Here is a 20,208-nt window from a genome sequence, read left to right as displayed (position 1 = left end):
AAATATTTTAAGCCATATATTGACAACATCTGTGAAGTAATCAGCTGTCATTTTGCATGTTTTGAGACGCTAATTTTTTTTTTTTTTTTTTTTTTTTTTTTTTGAGACACTCACATTGGTCATTTTAGTTTTCCAGACTATTTGAATGTTACAAATATTTCCCTTCTTTGCAAAAAGGATTCGCCCTGACTCAAGGCGTCCTTTCTGCTTCATCGTATAAATCCAGCAATAACGTATGTGCCTACTACTGCAGGAATTGAATCCCAAGTAATACAAAACTTAAAAGTTAGAAGTAGTTCATCGGTTATGGCGAAATTACTAATTATGTTCAAAGAAATCTTGCAACAAGACTTAGTAGAATATTACTCACGATAATTTGCCGCTTGCTTGGGGAAATATTCAGTCCTCTCACAAAAATATGACAATTTTTCATACTCGGGTGTGTATTTCGTTATCCATTTTTAACGCCTTTTGTGACTAGTAAATTAACATACTTCATTTAGTGTTGCCAATAGGAAAGAAAATCAATGGTCAAACTAAATTTCAAAAATATCCGCCAACAGCATAACCACGACCGTACTCGTATGGCGAAACATCAGAAAATGTAAAATGAGGGGAAGAGATGGAAGAGTAGCTATCGTTTGAATATAGCAAATATTACTTACTATATACAAAAGTATTTGAGGTTAAATTGGGTCTTAGCTAAAATCGAATCAGCGACTACTACGGTAAAGGACAGATAATAAATAATGAATACAAAAGCGTCGCCCAAGAAATGGTATCGATGCATTCTTACAAAATTAAAACATGAAATATAAACACGGCTTTTAAGTTTCCTTCCTTAAAATTTTTTTCTGCTTTTATATTTAGCTATGTATTTGAAAATTGTGATTTGTTTCCATGCCATCCCCCTTTATTTATTAATAAAATAATATCTTTCGCTATCTTTCACTGGTCTTATCATATTGTCAATACTATATATCAAAGTTTTTTTTGAAAGAACCATTGAAAAGAACGTAGTATGTATTTACATATACATGCACACATATGTACATACAAAAATATGTACATACATACATATGCGTAAAGGCAGTTATTGTCGGCCAGTATTTCCACAAAAATTTGCAGTTGAAACTGATCACATTTATTCATTTACTAAAATAATTGTAAGTAATTTACTATTATAATTGTAAGAAGAATTTGGTATCCCCGCAAAACTAATACGGCTATGTAAGATGACGTTGCTCAACACCAGAAGCGCCGTCAGAATTGGGAAGGACCTCTCCGAGCCGTTTGATACCAAACGAGGTTTCAGACAGGGTGACTCGCTGTCGTGTGACTTCTTTAACCTGATGTTGGAGAGCATCGTACGATCCGCAGAACTTAATCGCTCAGGCACAATTTTTTATAAGAGCGTACAATTGCTGGCGTATGCCGATGATATTGACATCATCGGCCTTAACAACCGCGCTGTTAGTTCTGCCTTCTCCAAACTGGATAAAGAGGCAAAGCGAAGGGGTTTGGTGGTGAACGAGGACAAAACGAAGTACCTCCTGTCTTCAAACAAACAGTCGGCGCACTCGCGTATCGGCACCCACGTCACTGTTGGCAGTTATAATTTTGAGGTTGTAAAAGACTTCGTGTATTTAGGAACCAGCATTAACACCGATAACAATGTCAGCCTTGAAATCCAACGTAGAATCTCTCTTGCCAACAAGTGCTACTTTGGACTAAGTAGGCAATTGAGCAGTAAAGTCCTCTCTCGACGAACAAAACTAACACTCTACAAGACTCTCATCATGCCCGTCCTAACGTATGGCGCAGAAGCTTGGACGATGACAACATCCGATGAAGCGACGCTTGGGGTGTTCGAGAGAAAGATTCTGCGTAAGATTTTTGGACCTTTGCACGTTGGCAACGGCGAGTATCGTAGACGATGGAACGATGAGCTGTATGAGCTTTACGACGACATAGACATAGCGCAGCGAATAAAGATCCAGCGGCTTCGTTGGCTGGGTCATGTCGTCCGAATGGATACAAACGCTCCGGCTTTGAAAGTATTCGATGCGGTACCAGCTGGTGGTAGCAGAGGAAGAGGAAGGCCTCCTCTGCGTTGGAAAGATCAGGTGGAGAAGGACTTGGCTTCACTTGGTGTGTCCAATTGGCGCCGGTTAGCACGACAAAGAAACGACTGGCGCGCTTTGTTAATCTCGGCCAAAATCGCGTAAGCGGTTATCGCGCCAATTAAGAAGAAGAAGAAGAATTGTAAGAAGTGCATGTAGTAGTGGCAAAATGAGGTTGCCAACGTAAGCGCCAAGAATAAAAGTTATAGAAGATAAGAGTTTGTTTTGACATATTTTCAAATCGTAAACATCGGAGGGAAGCGTATATAAAACTTGGCGGATTGTTCGGCCGTCCCGTCCCAATAGTTGACAGACTCATGTTAGAAATTTTCAACGATGATCCCTTTAAATCTACCCCAAAAATTCGATATCAGCTCATTAATGTGAGGAAAAATCGTCCCTGCAACCTCTGCAGTACAGCAGTACAGTACGAAGATAATTGCATGAGAGCCAAAAAAACACGGTGGAGCAGCCCACAAAATATCAAATGCCAAAAAAAATGCTTTTTTCAAACAGCGGCCGCCTCTCGGCAGGCAATGGCAAACTTCCGGGCGCATTTCTGCGATGAAAAAGCTCCTGATGTTTGAATGGTAGTATCGAGCTACCGAAAAACTCTCCTATAAGTGTACTCTCACCACTTTTAAATCGACAGAGATGCGTTTAATGATCTGGCGTTGTTTGTCGGCTCAGGGACCAGGCAATATTGTTATTGCATATTTAAAAATACTTGAAAAAACGGCAACCCGAACGGAAGTCGATTAAGGGGTTATACGCAGTTATGACTTTCAAAAAAATCGATTTTTTTTATTGCGTTTTTGTAATGTACATATATTCAAAAGTATACGCACGAAATTTGAAGTAGGTCTAAGCAATACTTTCGGAGATATACCTAAATATGTAGAGATGCCTCGGCACGTTTTAAGGTAGGTATTGAAACTTTAAACGTGTTTTTTTCAAAACGGCATTTTTCAAGTCGGTGTACACGATATCTCGAAAACGGCTTGTTTGATCGGTCAACCGTTTTAACTCAATCTTTAAAGATACATTTTCTAGTAATTAATCGTTCCTTTTGTAAATCTGATACTTATTTTCCATTTTATAATCAATTTACGGCCAAATTTTAACGTAAAAATCGAAATCATTTCTTTTAAAAGCTGCCATTTTGTGAAAATTCACTATTTTGATTAGCCGAACGATTAATTACTAGATAATCTAATATAATATATTAACAAAATTTGTTTGGTTTTTTGATTTCAGATAATCCAATCCTGAGTTACGATGTACACCGTAAATCGTCTTTTTTTAAAGGAGGTTCCAGAAATCGCCTGCAGCGCGCTCTATAATCAACATTTTCATAAATAAAAAATTTTGTTACGTTCTTGAAGGATGCTTTTATAACCGCCAAAAATTTTCAAATTAAAATATTCTGAAGTTTCTTCAGGATAAATCCTTGACAACCCGTCTTTTATTTGCTTCATAACTGCGTATAACCCCTTAAAAGGACCAAATTTTGTTCTATAGGAAGACAATGCGCCGATCCGCATGGCAAAAATAGTACGAAAATATTTAAGAAATAATACCATATTAATGTGCTGAAGTATGCTATCCTAGCTATCGAGAACGGCTCGTCAAGTTTAAAATTGAATATTGGCGCATTCGGCATTGGTCAAGTTTTACTTGGAATGAAGGTTTGACGCTAATGAATTTTATTCCACACACAGACTTAGCAATATGAATTCTCGTGACTATGGTGCTTGTGGAGATGAAGTACATATATGACAACTTCATTTTCTGAGTTGAAATTATACTTCTCTCTTGATATTAATATTAAATTTTAAAAAGTTTTCCATGAAACAAATTTTAATATATCGCACTTGTTACGTTAAAGCGTAACAACTCAAAATTTCCAAATTTTAGTTTTTTGCAAGAAAACAATATACAGTGGACATCTCTACCCACTGTAAAAATCGTTCAGTGGTTTGTCTAGTCTTTCGTTAAAAAAACCGTTTTGACTCTCTCTTTGTTTTCAGAATGACTTCTGTGTCTCAACTAAAGAGTTACATTTTTAGTTGTCTCCAAGTGTTTCAACAAATTTGTGTCACATAAAGTGTAACATTTTGAATTGTGCCTGTTTACAACCAAACGGTTTGTTTAAAATATACCACTAAGTGTATAAAAAAATTTCAGGAAAAGAGTAACAACTCAAAAATTTGTTATTTTAGCGCAACTACTAAACGAATAAGAATGAAACAACCGTTTTATTGTTTTTAATGATATTTTCGTGCAATTACATATTTTTTTCCTTGTAATATATTATTAATATTTACGGAAACAGTTTTTCGTCTCTACTGAAAATGTTCAGATTTTGAGTTGTTACGCTTTAACGTAACAAGTGCGATATGTAAAACTGTGGAGCACATTTGTTTGTTGAAAGATTTAATTAAATAAAATGCTTTCTCTGAATTCTACAAATGTAATTGTTTGCATTTGCTTTATGACAACTTCATATTGCCACCTGCTCTGCATGTACTTATTTAACACTTTGGCAGTGCTAATATTTTGTATCTTAGATAAATACGATAGAATAGATAAATACGTTTTTTTTAGCAGGCGATGGGGAAAAAATTTATTCTATTTGAAGGAAAAAAAAAAAACAAATTTTGCCAAGTTATCACCCGTCAAAGATGTATTCGTTACACTTCTGCTGATAACCGCATTTTTGACTATAAGCATTGATGCATTTTCACTTAAGATTTTAGATTTTAGTAATCTACTTAATTACAATGGCTGAATTAATGATCCACAAATGACTAAAAGTGTTCATAAAGTTATCAGAATGCGCTAAAGAATACAGCTTATGATACGAGTCGAATGGAGAAAGATTATTGTGATTATATTGCACATAAAGTTATTAGAAATCTTTAAATATTGGTTTCTGGTGGATAAATTGTGACAAAATTTTCAAACAAATTTTCGTAATTATAGCAATTTACTATCGTTAAATGACAAGGTATTTTATTCAGTATGAACATTGAGAACTCACTCTCTCTTAGAAATCTTTACTGCGCAACGCAACATTAACTCATCCAGAGTGCGTTCTCTTACAAGTTCATATCGCAAGAAGCAACCGGTTCCGTATAAAAAGTATTTATTTTTATTGAGAGACAAGTCCATACACACATATGTACATGTATTTATAAAATTATATATATAGTAAAATAAATAATTGTCATCTGTTTTAGAATTTTTTGTTTTAATTATTTAAAATTTGTATTAAATTCTTCATTTCCATTTCTTCATAGAAATTGTTTTGGTGGAATATTTGGAAGTTTTTGGTTTGTTATATTCTTGTTAACGATATGAAGAAAATGCAAAAAGAGGTTTCAAAAAATAATGACAGCAATACGCATGCGTACTACGATATTTCATTTTATATATATGGGTGGTTAAATTTCACGGGCCGATGTTGAATGTGAACCACACCTAAACGTCAACGACAGCGTTGGACTTCTTTCTTTGGGGTTATTTGAAAGAAAAGTGCACGTAGATAAGCCGCCAACAATTCAAGAGCTAAAGGATGAGATAATTCGGCACATTAACGGCATAGAACCTCAATTATGCCTCAGAGTCATCGAAAATTTGGACCATCGGATGGAAGTGTGCTGCCGAGGCCGCGACGGCCATTTGGCCGATATTTTGTTCCATACGTAATTGAGCCATACTAGTATTATCAGAATAAAGAGAAATGACAATAACTTTCTAAAAAAAATGTATTTTATTCAAAATCAACACCGGCCCTTTAATTTAATTAACCACCCTTTATATATAATTAGCGCGTACACCCTTTTTTGTGTGTTTGGCCGAAGCTCCTCCTCCTATTTGTGGTGTGCGTCTTGATGTTGTTCCACAAATGGAGGGACCTACAGTTTCAAGCTGATTCCGAACGGCAGATATCTTTATGACGAGCTTTTTCATGGCAGAAATATACACAGAGGTTTGCCATTGCCTGCCGAGGGGCGACCGCTATTAGAAAAAAACTTTTCCTGCATTTTGGTCTTTCACCGAGATTCGAACCAACGTTCTCGCTCTGAAATCCTAGTGGTAGTCGCGCACCAACCCATTCGGCTACGGCGGCCGATATTTCATTTTATAATAAGTAATAAGAGGACAAAGCGTTAATGAACACACGTTTTTTTCTGTTATACGAGTATGAATACATTAATACCTAACAAAAAAAATTATTAGAATTATCTCAACAAACTTGATTTTTTCGCAGGCATCCATTTCATTTAGTTTTTACTTTGACGTTCCTCTTTACATGCGTCTCATCTATAACACAGAAAACACAGGGTGTATGTCAAAAACTATGGTTATTATCCAGGTTTATTTTATAACCTCAGATTTCGGGAGAGAAATTTTGTATGGGAAATCTCGCTTTTTAATTACGGATTGGGAGTTAAGCACGAAAAAGTAGATCATCTATGACTAATGTATATCTGAATGTAGTATAAAGCGTTTTAAATTCGATAGGGACGAACTTTATATAGCCAAACTAAATTTTACTAAAATGTCCACGGATATACAAAGTTCGGAACCGTCCAAACTTTATGTAATTTTTACTGCTTAAAAATGTATCAATTTTATGAAGAAAAGTTGCCGTTTTATTTTAAAAGTAGTCTACGTTCATGTTTTGTATTTTCAAATGATTTAAATATTAGCATTTTCCACAATTAAAAAATACAAATCTTGCTTGTTCATTTTAAAACGAAATCAATTATCAATTATTAGTTATACCAAACAAATGATTTCGATGTGAATTGAAGAAGTATTCTCTCAGGCTTGTAAATAAGAGATTTTACATTCCTTTCATGAGTACTGAATTGAGTGAAATCAAGCGGCCGCCGAATGGGTTGGTGCCTGACTACCACCATTCAGACATGCACAGGTGCATGAAACACCAAATGATACAAAACGATTTTTCTAATAACGGTCCGAGTGCATTTCTGCCATCAAAAAAAGGTGCTCATAAAAAAACAAAAATTGATTTTAATTCTCTATTTCCTTTATAATTTTTGTTTTTGATTTTTTATATGCATCATTTAACGATAACTTATTCATTATTTAGAAGAATTTACATTTAAATAGAATTTTAACTACCAACTATGACTATAACAAAAAACTGTGACAAACAAAAACAAAAAGCAGATCACTCCGTGGGGAGTTAATTTGATACAACATCAAAAAATACAAATTCAAGGCGCATTAATTAATGGTGGTGGCACTAGGCCAACAACACTGTACGTTTAATTGTCAAAGCAAAGTATTGGCAAAGTAGAAAAAAAAAAAGAATGAAATCGCCTTGTTTCATTCCAGGCTGACAACCACAAGGATACGCCGAAGAAAACAAAAAACAAATCAGCTGATTTACCAATACCGCCTTTAATAGATTCGCCTTGTGTAAGTTAGAAGTCTGTATATTTATAAAAAACAAATCAAATTGAAAAATAAATACAAAATAAAAAAGAAATCCACTGTGCTTCACATTTTTCACTTAAAATGAAGAAACGTAGAACATTTTTTTCTCTGCATTTATCACATTCAACAGAATCAAGATTAGTATTCCTTTATTGTGGGCAGATTTGGAATCTTGCTCGATTCTTTGACGGCTGATGGTTCGTCGTGAAGCATTTGTTTGTTGGTCCAGCAGCTGCCGCCCGCCCATCATGGTTGCTCATCGCGAACATCAAGTAATTCAATCAAGAACAATCGGCAAGACACTTTTTTACTTGGTGCTCATTCCCGTTGTATTATATGCGGCGTGACAAGTGAACTCCCCCCCAAGTTCAATAAAAAATAAACAAACCCTTTCGGAAATTTGTTTAGTTTAGTGCATTGCACTAATCAAAGTTAAAAAGCGACGTCTCTTTATGGTGTACTATATGACACAAAAGTGGTACCAGGATCATTATTCAATGCGAATTTTAAATGAAATAGATTGAAGGAGGTTCGGTTTTCATAACAAACAATTGTCATTTGGCGTTGCTTCAATTTCCATGTTAAACATTCTTCAAATTTTTGTATTTACGCCCACCGTTTGATCATATCAATAACAGTTTGTTCAAACGGCTCGATGCACAAAAGAAAATCAAATAAAGGATCTATAAAACGCGATGATGCAAATATGTATAGTTGAACCAAAAAAATCATGAAAAACGACTTGGAGAGAGAGATATGGTCTGGATGCCTTACGAAATGAAGAGACTGTTTTCTTGATGATGTTTGATGGATGCAATGATTTTCCTCGTCACTCGGCATTTAAAATGTCAAAAGTTATATCACAAATTATTTCAAAAATTTACTTTCCCATCATTTTCAACTTGTGAATATAAAATTGAATTTTTATCAAATTTATTTCGAATTTTGATAACCTGTTTACTATTAATATGAATATTTACATCTAATATGCCAGATTGTCACAGATTTTCCCCTTTTTAATCCGTTTTTGATGTGGAGCAATACATTTACCGTAAAAAGGGAATAAGATCTGACTTTCAGAGATTTCTCGAAAGTATTTTTTATTGATGTGAATATAAAAATTTGTCATATACTTATACACTGCGAATGAAAATATTAATTCATAGCATAGAACGAGTGAGCACAATGAACGTTTAATTATGTAAGAGCAAGGATTATTCTTAGTTGAATTCTTATCAATTGTGAAGCGATAATTAAGTTACAAGGAAATCCTTTTAAGGGGGAAGTCTACTGTGAATTTTTCAAAAAATCGATTTTTTTTTTTGTTAGCTTAAAAAATACTTTGAACCCTCTTAAATAAGGTACAATATGTGTTACAGCTGGCTAAATTTTTCTTCGTTGAAATTTCGACCTTTTCCCGAAGCGCTCCAAAGCGCGTACCTGCTATACTGAAACTTTAAACGCATTTTTCTCGAAACTAAGTTTTTGTATACGGTGTACACGATATCTCGAGTTCTGATAAATGAATCAGCTTAAAAATTTAATTATATATTCTCTGTAATAGTGTCTCTCGTCTGGCATAGGATTTTTTTGATATCGTTATTTGTTAAATTGTTATAAACAATAGTAACATCAATTTTAGGCAAAAAAAAAGAAAAAAATTTCAAGAATTTTTTTTTCAACGCCAAAATTTTTTATCGACATAATCCTACGTCAGACGAGAGTCAATACTATGTATATGATAACAATATTTTGTTTTTTTGTTTTAGATCACCGAAACGTAAGATTTCATGTACACCGTTTAGGCACCTAAGAAAAGCGGACCTGCGCTTGCAGAAGTGCCACAGCGGCCATTTTGAATATTTTGACTTAAAATTTTTTTTTCAAAAACTTAAATATATAATAAAGATAAGAGTTTAAAAAGATTTTATGTACGAGCAATATTTTGTTAGAAATGAAATCCGGAAAATAAGCCTGTTTTTTCCCTTGTCACAGTAGACTTCCCCCTTAAATGTATGGTAAAAATGTTAATTTTTTCCCCCCATTTTATAATTCTTGTTGCTAAATATCCCTCACATAGGAAAATTTCCCACAGTCTGGCATCACTACATCAGTATATGATTGATTTTTTTCATCCTCTCTTTTAGCACTCTGTCCCTTGCTTTCCGACAATTGCTATTGTTGTACTACTTTTTACTTTTCCCCATAGCCACTCTCTTTTCATCTCTTCAAAACTCAACAAAATTATTAAACTTTGCTTGCTCTTTCTCAGTGTTGTTAAGTACCTAACCAAATAAGTAAACGCCAACAGTAACAAATGTAGTGCTACCACAGTGTTGCTTTCTGTCGTATCAACTTATTGTTTGGCTGCTATTTGTAAGGTATAGCACCAGTCGATTGATGTCTCAGAGAGAGACGAGCAGAATTTTTTATTAGTGCTTGAGTACGTGTTTTTATGATGTTAACGTTAACTGCAACATTTGCGAGCACCTAAGCAACACAATTGCTTCGAGTGAGGGACGATTAACGGGGCACAATTGTAATTTGCTATCTCCACCAAACCAAATAGCGTCATTTGTGCCGGTGTCTGCCCAGCTGACTGAGTGCTTGCTGCTTGGGTTATCTCTGTATTAATGTGTTGAAAAAATTCCCGCCAATTTTTTAACAAAATAAATGACAACATAGCATCGGCGTTGCGACGTTGAAGACGATGGCAGCGGCGTTCGAAGCGACGGAACCGATATGAGAAGTCGTCACGAAGTCCGCCAACCAATGTCGCTTGACGACATGTGTACACAAATCATCGAAACACGCGTTCATATAAAGAGGGGCGGGGGGAAAACATTGAAAAAAAAAAAAAAAAGAAAAAACAAATTTCTATTTGCGCGCGCTTTGGTGATGATATTCATTCACACTCTACTAATCAGTATCGCATTCGCAATCATTTTTGTTTTTGCTGGTGTGGTTAATAACCGGCAAGCAGTACACGTTGCTAAACATGTTGGTAGCTAAGAAAATGGGAACGCTAGTATTTTGGACGTCGTAAGAAATTTTACTATTGTACTTCTCTGTTTTGTCGTTTATATTGTTTCACTGGGGTACTTTTTTTGGTGTCAAATGAAAACTGTTGCACCGAAAAGCTTATGTAAAGGACACCAAACCGGTGTATTTGATAAAAGAATAAGTTCACTTCTGAAATAAATGACAGAACATGGCATACCTAATTTTTTTTTATTTTCACATGCACCTTGTGCTATTTAAGGACACCATTCTCTCAATTGGACTTGCCACCACAATGAGTTTGAATCCCCATTAGATATCAGAGCATTAAAATTAGTATCTCCTCTTAACTTAATTCGGCTTTTCGTTCACTAAGACATTGAAAAAATGCCCCCGGCCATAAACCAGAGGTCAATTTCCAATGATTTGGAAATGTATAGTAGTGTATAGACACACTAAAAGGGTGTCCACCGGGTGTCCGGTGGGAGAATTAGGAATCAAAAGCTCAAGTAAAACGCATTACTAACGATAAAAGTTTGTTTCAATAACTATTACAAAATAGAAGACAAGTGCGGATTTTATTTTATTTTTAGCCGATAGCCCTGGTAGCCAGTGCAGTAAACATATTACTTTATAATTTTAATTATAATTTAATAAATAAATAATAATAATATTTTATTTTCTTAATTATTTCCTCTAAATAGTGATCATTACGTCGGATACACGCCAGGAATCTGGTTTTCATACTCCGTGCAACTCGATAAAGAAGTGATGTCGGGATACCATTAACGCCACGAACGACGTTTTCTTTTAGTGCTGAGATGGTCGTTGCGCTTGTTGCATAGACTTTACTTTTGAGATAACACCACAAAAAAAAAAATCCATAGGAGTATGGTCAGACGGCCTGGGTGGCCAGGATATGTCACCGAAACGGCTATTCAGTTTGTTTAGGAAGAAATCTCGCAGTATCGGTACTCGTATAGTGTTACGGCCGCGCACGGCGACCTAGACATTTAAAACCTAATTCTGCCACCGGATACCTTGCAGATGTTATGAGACTATTATTGTTAAGTAACAAAATATTAAAAACGTTTCGGTAAACAAAAATGCCAATGCTGCCTGTTTAAATTATATTTCTAAGCCTTCTTGACTTCATAAAAAATGCCATGTGTAAATAACGACACAAACACAACAAATGGTGTTTATCTTAAAAAAAAAAAAAGCGCGCCAATTCTACGCCATCAATAGCTACAATATTAACCTACCGTGGGACACCCGGGTGTGGCCAGACCCCTATGTATTTGCATGTATTGTACGGGAATATGTGGCACATGCCCCACAAATTTATAATTCACTTTTAAGTATCGCAGATATATATTTTTAAATATTTTGGTTGCTGCAAAAAAGGATTTTTTCGCTTTCTTTATTTTGACTCATTTTGAAAAGGGTTGAAGAAAGAAAGTTGTTTCCAATGAAATTTATGGTAAAATATGAAATGATATTTATTTATGAATTGGGTGGAAGGCAAGCAAAACATGTGTAAGAGATTTTTGAGTGATGTCGACATATTGGATTATTGCGTACAATCCATAGAAATGAGTTACCTTGTATACAAAGACGACAATCCCTCTTTGCTGAGAGTGTATCGGCTCCGGTCGGTTCGCTGACAACAATATTCCTAGAAAACTAATTCGTGTGTTGAAAAATTATGCCATAGCCCAACAAGCAGTGAATTGAGAAATAACGGCTGCATTATTCATACGATTTTCGTTGCTTGCAACGACTAATTTTTTCGATAAATTCCGTCTCGCATCACTTTTCTGAGCCCATCAACTTCATTGCATATACAAAATGCAGATTTTAAAAAAAGGTGTCCAACGGAGGGTTAAGAGCGCCAATTCTATGCCATCAACAGCTACAATATTAACATATTAATGGACTATGAATAAGTTCGTGCGGTTTTTTCGAAATTTGAAACTTTATTGACGTAAAATGGTTACAAATTTAATATTCAAAATATTGTCCATCGCTTACTACTACTTTTTCCCATCTTTCTGGCAATTCACGGATTCCCTTTGTGAAAAATTCGGTCGGTTTTGCCGCAATCCACGAATCGATCCATTTTTTGACTTCATCGTAATTACGGAAGTGCTGGTCAGCCAGGCCATGTTGCATCGATCGGAAGAGATAGTAATCGGATGGCGCAAGGTCTGGACTATACGGCGGGTGGGGTAGGACATCCCATTTGAGCGTTTCTAAGTATGTTTTGACCACTTGTGCAACATGTGGCCGAACATTGTCATGTTGCAAAATAACTTCGTCGTGTCTATCGGCGTATTGCGGCCGTTTTTCTCGCAGTGCTCGGCTCAAACGCATCAATTGTCGTCGGTAGACATCCCCCGTAATCGTTTCATTCGGTTTCAGTAGCTCATAATACACAACACCCAGCTGGTCCCACCAGATACACAGCATAACCTTCAGGCCATGAATATTCTGCGCCGACGTCGATGTTGAAGCATGGCCAGGGTATCCATACGTTGCCCGACGTTTTGGATTGTCGTAATGGACCCACTTTTCATCGCCAGTCACAATTCGATGCAAAAAACCCTTTCTTTTGTGCCGTTGAAGCAGTTGTTCGCATGCCATAAAACGGCGTTCAACGTCTCTTGGCTTCAATTCATACGGCACCCAATGGCCTACCTTTCGGATCATTCCCATGGCTTTTAAACGTTTGGAAATGGTTGATTGATCAACTCCCAAAGTTTTTGCAACCTCTTCTTGCGTTTGAGCCGGATCTTGATCGAGCAATTCCTCCAATTCGGTATCCATGAACTTTGGCGGCGCACCCTCGCGTTCTTCGTCTTCCAAGCCAAAATCACCACTTTTAAAGCGTGCAAACCACTTCTGGCACGTTCGCTCAGATAGAGCATGCTCACCATAAACTTCCACCAAGATACGATGACTTTCGGCTGCTTTTTTCTTCATATTAAAATAATGAAGAAGAATTCCCCGCAAAAACACATTATTTGGCACGAAATTCGACATTTTCAAGTGTGGTAAAAATATTGTTGTTTACGCTTCAAATAAAAAACTTATACTGACGTTTGTGCCTTACGACAGTAGCTCTCCAATGAATGTTTGGAAATGTGGATCGATGGAATAATAATCAAGTTACGCCATCTGTTGTAAAACCGCACGAACTTATTCACACAAAAACTGGCAGCTGTGTAAGCTCGCGCGTAAATTCTTTCAATTATAACGTAAACCACAATAGCTCTCTGTTTTCATTTTGTAAAGCCAATACAACCTAATGGCAACATCTGAAGATAGGCGTAAGCAAAAGCCAGAACGGCAACACTATTTCTGATGAGTTGAGTGCATAAAATTAATTACTTCCTCCACCACGATCCGCTTCAAGTCAAACTATCTCTTATCGGTGTCGCTCTTAGTTGATGAGCGCAAGCGAGCGTTATACATAGACTCAAAATGGTATGGAGGAGAATACGAGAGAGCATGAGAACTAGTTATTCGCGAGAGCAACGAAATTAGCACATTGAAATAAAATGGTGGCATAATGCTAATCGAATAGAGTGAGATAGCATATACCGAGGAGAGCACAAAGTATGGCGATTAACGAAATAAACGAGGCTAAAAAAAAAGGCAAAAGTGAAACGAAACGAGTCGCACGCAGGCAGGTTACAACATACATACAATCTCATGTACGAGTCATTTTAGCTTTTGCATTTTACTGTACTTTGTTGTATGGATGGAAAAATTCGTACGAACTAAATTGCAGCAAAAGGTGGGGGACGGCGGGGAAACGGAAGGTTTTTTAATAAATTTACTTATTGCAATATTGTTGTTGTTGCAGCTTGATTTACTCAATTTTCATATAATATGAAGCATATTAGAATGTATGGCTAGACTTAGGCGATATACCAAAAAGAAGGGGGGGAATGTGTATTAGACAAGTCCCACACTTTAGCTTCATGTAGAAATTAATATTGTCGAAAGTGCATTTACACATATGCACACAGATATAAAAAAAATGCAATGCAGTGCAATGCATACTCAGTCGCTTCCGACGAAACGCGACAATTGAGCAGATGTGCGGACAGACGGATGATGAAGCAAAACGTTACGCAATTTAAATAAGTTTACTATAATTTTGAGCGTCTATCACCATTTGCTATTTGTTTTTAGCTCCAATCAAGATGACTCACGTAAAATAGAACGCTCGTGTAAGCGATAGCAAAAACAAAACGAAAACGCTCATTAATAACTATTAATTTGCACTATTTTAATTAATTAAAAAGCACTGAATATAAACTAACTATTTCCGATTCGATTATTTATTTCACCTTTTTCCCCTCAAAAGTTACACATTTTCAGAACTTGATAGGGCGTATTTGCGTGCCAATAGCAAAGGCTTTAACTGCCTGTTTTTACACGAAAACTTAGGACAATTATCCAGTACTTTGCATTAGCTAAATACCAGTCCATGTCCATATTAAAAATACGCGGTATTCGGAACTTAATTCTAGTAGGAAAGTATTTAAGTCCTGCATCACAACTTTATTTTCTGAACACGAAATGATTTAAACATTGCGTGGATTTAATTAAAAAAAAAAATAGATTTCACTCGTTGTATGTTTATTACAAATTCTCCATTTCCAGCGTCGAGGTTACATGTTTTTTGTTACTACAATTACATTTCACGTTTTTGATTTTTTTTCTAGTGCAACATTTTTCATTTTTGAATTATCGCGACGTCACATTTCTTGATACCCATATTTTCTCCAAATAGCATAAATATTAAATTATTTGTCGTTGAATTAGTTACAAATTAATTTTAATGTATTTCTTGCGCACCGAAATGTCAGAGCACTGCTACGTGGGGAAGTTTTGTATATTTACAATTTGTACTACACACACATACACACTCACACACAAACACTCTTAATTAAAAAAATAACTACAAAAGAACTAAAAATTGTATAAATAATAAGAATAAAAACAAAACCAAAAAAGCGAAGAAATTGTTGCCGCCAAAAAACGCGCGAATTCATTTATTATAACCACACCTTTCTCATCAGCTGATCGTTTAAAAGCTATTCCTCGTAATTAAATTGAGATCGTATAAGGGAAGATTTAAAATTGATAAACTGCGTGTTGATTCTTTATATGGTTTCAAGTCCATTGATAATTGAGAAACAACATGCCAAAAATTTCAGAGATATAGTGACGCGTAACACTTTACGTTACTTTCATTCACACGGGGAATTGCGCGATTCAAGCCTACCACTACCACCAGCTGCGAGTGTCAGCCAAACCGAAACCGAAAACCTGTCAATTCAATCAGCAAGCCTCCAGTTTCTAATAAGTGCAAAACTCAGCATATAATAATAATAAAACAAAACTCTGACCATAAAGTCAAATAATGCCAGCGAAAACCGCAAACACCGTAAACACACATGTATCCATGTATATGCATGTATATATTTTCGCATGCGAATTTAGCGATTTACACGACGATATGCGTACATCGCGGTTGCTGCGCTGCCCCGAAAGGTAGACTTCGCGCCAGGCTGATCGGCGTTGTTGCAGCCGCAGTCATAAATGCAGTCGTCATAGAAGGCAGACGATATGACGACATACAAATTGTAGTCACTTTGCCGTCGCGACGACGCGTAAATATTGTTTCTCCTTAGCCCACTATTGTTGCTGCATAATAGTAATAATTGCAATATGGTTCGAGCTCCTATTTTGTTTACAACAAAATTAAAAAAAATACAACTAGTTAGTCAGGAGGAAGAGGCTATAATTGTGAATTTACTATTTACTTGTAATTTGAAGACAACATAACATTTAATGTCGCAAAGGTTTGATGGTCTCTATCATGCGAGCGATTCTATTGTTGCTTTTGTGTTTATGTTGATTGCAATCTTTAAACTGTGGACAACCAGCACCAAATAACTAATTTAAGATTAATAATACTTTTTCGGTTATATTTATGATGTTTGTAGCATCGATATTTTGCAATAAAATGTATATTGGAATGTTTACTACACTTTACATAAGGTTGTGTTTTTAGTGGCGACATTTTTTTAAATGCAGTTGTTAAACTATCAACAATCCAACCTACCTGACATCAGAAGTAAACTTGAGTCTAATTTTATATGAAAACTCTCTTCTACCCACATTTGTTTTATGCGATTTTGACTATATGTATATTAAACAGACACGTTATTAAATACTGAATACTTACTGAAATTTGTTAACAAACTTTTTAAGAACCCGATATACATACATATGTATGCATACAACTTTCGACTACCGATATGGCATGATACTGTTATGAAAACAAAAGGAGACTTTCAATTAGCCAAAAATCTGAAATTAATATGCCTTTTCTTGCTTGCAGACGTTATTCGAATCTCTTACGCATACCTGATTAATCGCGTTGGCTTTGGAATGGAGACCTAGATTTTGGTCCCGTTGTGTTGGAAAGCTGCAGTCCCCTCTCCTTTTCAAATGTACCACTTTTAGTTGTCGAATGTTTATAGTTTTCAAGTTATTTGGGGTTAGTTTTGAAATTTTTTACCACACAACGGCATTTCTTTTTTAAGTTATACTCGTATTTGATGACTTTTCGAAATCATCGAGTTTCCGTCAATTAAAAAATGTCGCATATGTGCCTATGCTCAACTTCTTTCCTAATGTTATTTCAAATAGGGAACCACGCCAAAAAAAAAAAAAAAACGTGTGAATGCAACGAATAGGGAGGGCTGGCGGAACAATGCTAGCCGGCAACAGAGCCTACTTATTTGAAAACTTGGTATATGCAGCGTACACCGGTACTGAATTGTATCAAAACATGTGAATACACTTCGCTCACTCACGCGCTTTCGATTTCTCTGATTTGCATTTTCGATTTCGATTGATGTCGCGAGACGCGTATTCTGATGACTGTCAACGTCCGCGTATAATAATGATGTTCTTGCATACGCTAATGATGCTGCCGCTGTTAGCGTCAATGTGATAACGTTGGGCGGGGGACATCAATAGGTTAGATATGAGGCTGCAATAATTTATCATATGTAGCTGTGCGTCATTAGGTCATAAAAAAAAAAAATATGAAAGCCGTAACAAACGCAACACGACGCGATGTGCAACATAACAAACCGACAGCAACTTCACCGACGACGACAACAAAATCATCGCACCAAATCAAATAAAAATCAAAACAAAACGAACAAAAAAAAAAGACCCACACACTAAAAACTCATACAAAATAAATAAAAACTTACCTGAATCTGATGAAAATGCTCCATACTGCAACTATGTGTTGTGTTGCTGCTACTTTACTGCTGTTGTTGTAGTCTCTGCTCCCTATCTTGCTGCTAGCTGCTATAAGGCGCTGGCTCTATACACAAATGCTATGCTATACTTTGTTTAGGCGTTTACGTTGCGTTGTCCAACAATGCGCCGCCGTTCGCCACTCCACGTATTATAAAATTATACAATACCAACAATGTACTCGTATGCTGCTGATGCCGCTTGCTAGCACAGCACGAAAAATAAAATGTCTCTCCTCTCACTCCTTTGTTCGCTCTCACACACTGCTTTTTGCTGTGTGTCGGTTTGTCACCCAGTAATGACCAACAATCGTTAATAGGGGGGGGGATAGGAGAGGTTTTCGCGCGCGACAACCCTCTTCTGCTCCTCCGTCGTCTTCTGTAAACACTTCACCAATTCGTTTTTATGCAATTACACACATACACTACTTGTATCTACGCATATAAAATGCGTCTCTGCTTTTAGTCTTCTCTACAATTTGTACGACAGCCAAAAGAAAAAACTACAGCCACTGTTCACTTGCTTTGCTTTGCACACCCGCCTGTCCCGTAGTACAAAACCGATATATCAATGCTGCCTCCGCTGCTTCACTTTACCTCTCTTCTTCTATGCTGATCGGTATACTCTTTACTTCTCTTCAAATGCCTTCTACAGCGCTTGTTGGCACGACTGACGAATTGCGACGAGATCCCAGTTGGTATTCAGTTTTATTTTTTTATAACTGCCTAGCGTTTTCGCTACACGCTTGTTTCACTTCGCCTATACTTTGTCGCTCGAGACGTAGAGCTCTATACACAGCTTTTGTACACTAGCAATGCTCGTTACTTTGGCTCTATGCTGTGGGTACAACTTTGCCCCTAGTCTATAGCGTGTATTGTGTATATTGTCGTTTCGTATAACCAGCCTTTACTTCTCTATAGCTGCTGCCAATTGTGCACACTCCACTTCTATCCGTATGCATTCACCAACGCTGTCGTCACTGTATTCGTATTCCGCTGCGTCGTCGTATTTCTCACACGAGTAGCGCCCTCGTAGCCCCGTGGTCCGTAGTCGCTATATATTGTATATTTTTATATTGTATATCCGCCGCCTATAGCTAACTGCTTCGGCGTTGCTGCTTCTGCCGCTTGCTATGCTATTCAGGCAATCGCCTATATTTTTACTTTGCGCTGAATTGTATAATCTCCAACAAATGCGCCGCCGTTTGCTTTGCTTTTACTGTGCCGTAGTCTTGTATACTGTGTATGGGCTGAGCTGATATTCCAACCGTTTACCGTGTGCTTGCTTGCTTGCTATAGCTCTATAGTAGCTTCAATGCCCGTCGCTTCAGCTATATTGGAAATATAACACAATACACACAGAGCGTCGTACACCAACAACGAACGAACGTTTGAATGCTATGGCAATTGCCTTTGTACAGGCTATTGAATTCAATTCGAAATAGTGGCTATGCCCGGCCCGATGCCCGTTCGTCGTTTCTTCTACTCTTCTATCTACATTGTTTACAAAAACAAAAATAACGCTCTCCCTCTCTCTGCGACTCTCTTATGCTCATTACGTACTCTTTCCACAATCTTACTCTCACTATTTCAAGTAAATGGACATATTCTCATAGGGTAAAATATAAAGCGTTGGTGTGTATGTTATATCCAGTAATTGCTTATATGCTTTGTACTAGGCATAGTTGGGGACGGTAGGTGCTCATATATTATGTTGCTTAACGTTTTTTGTTGTTCTTGGTGATGTGTTGTGCCTTATAACGAGGTAAAGACCGCGCCAAAACTTACTTTTCTCCTATACCAAAACCATCACGCCGTCACGTACCCAGCAACTCCGTGCCCGCACAAAAATTTACAAACTCTGCCTATATGTTTTCTATGTGCTAATTTCGTCCCTTTGCATTCGCACACATGTCCGGTATGCAGTGCTTGCTTTCTTGCTTACACTGCTATGTGCTAAATTGCTGAGTTCAATAAAAGATGAGGCGTACAATAAAGGGGTCGTTGAAGATTGTGAATCTATATCACATTAAACATGAAGCAGCAGTAGCACAAAAACAACAAGATCAAGGTATTTTGATTTTGCTTTTGGCCCCTAGAATGCCAATCTATAAACAAAGATTGACAGTTCAGAGTAGATTAACAAAATTTGACAACTAAGAGATCAATAAATAGAAAAAAAATGTAATTGAATCTTTCTGCTGGTATTTGTTTAATGTGCCTTGATTCTACCGATGTACAAAAATACATAG

General features: G+C 36.5%; 1 protein-coding gene across 5 annotated transcripts in view; it reads right to left on the bottom strand.

Annotated features, from left to right (window-relative positions):
• Positions 1–19,387, bottom strand: part of LOC128857801 (high mobility group protein DSP1) — a 90,330-nt gene extending 70,943 nt beyond the window's left edge. For 2 of the 5 annotated variants that reach the window (XM_054093568.1, XM_054093569.1), the window contains exon 1: positions 17,909–19,387. In XM_054093568.1, the coding sequence (XP_053949543.1) occupies positions 17,909–17,932 (24 nt within the window). In that variant the 5' untranslated portion in view covers positions 17,933–19,387. Of the gene's footprint in view, positions 1–15,682; positions 15,707–17,908 lie in introns of those variants that run through there. The other 3 variants (XM_054093567.1, XM_054093570.1, XM_054093566.1) reach the window with 2 other exon arrangements.
• Between the last annotated feature and the right edge of the window lie 821 nt (positions 19,388–20,208).

The sequence above is a fragment of the Anastrepha ludens genome, chromosome 3 (genome assembly GCF_028408465.1).
Source record: "Anastrepha ludens isolate Willacy chromosome 3, idAnaLude1.1, whole genome shotgun sequence".
Classification (NCBI taxonomy): Eukaryota; Metazoa; Arthropoda; class Insecta; order Diptera; family Tephritidae; genus Anastrepha; species Anastrepha ludens.
This window is presented reverse-complemented; position numbering and strand designations above follow the sequence as displayed.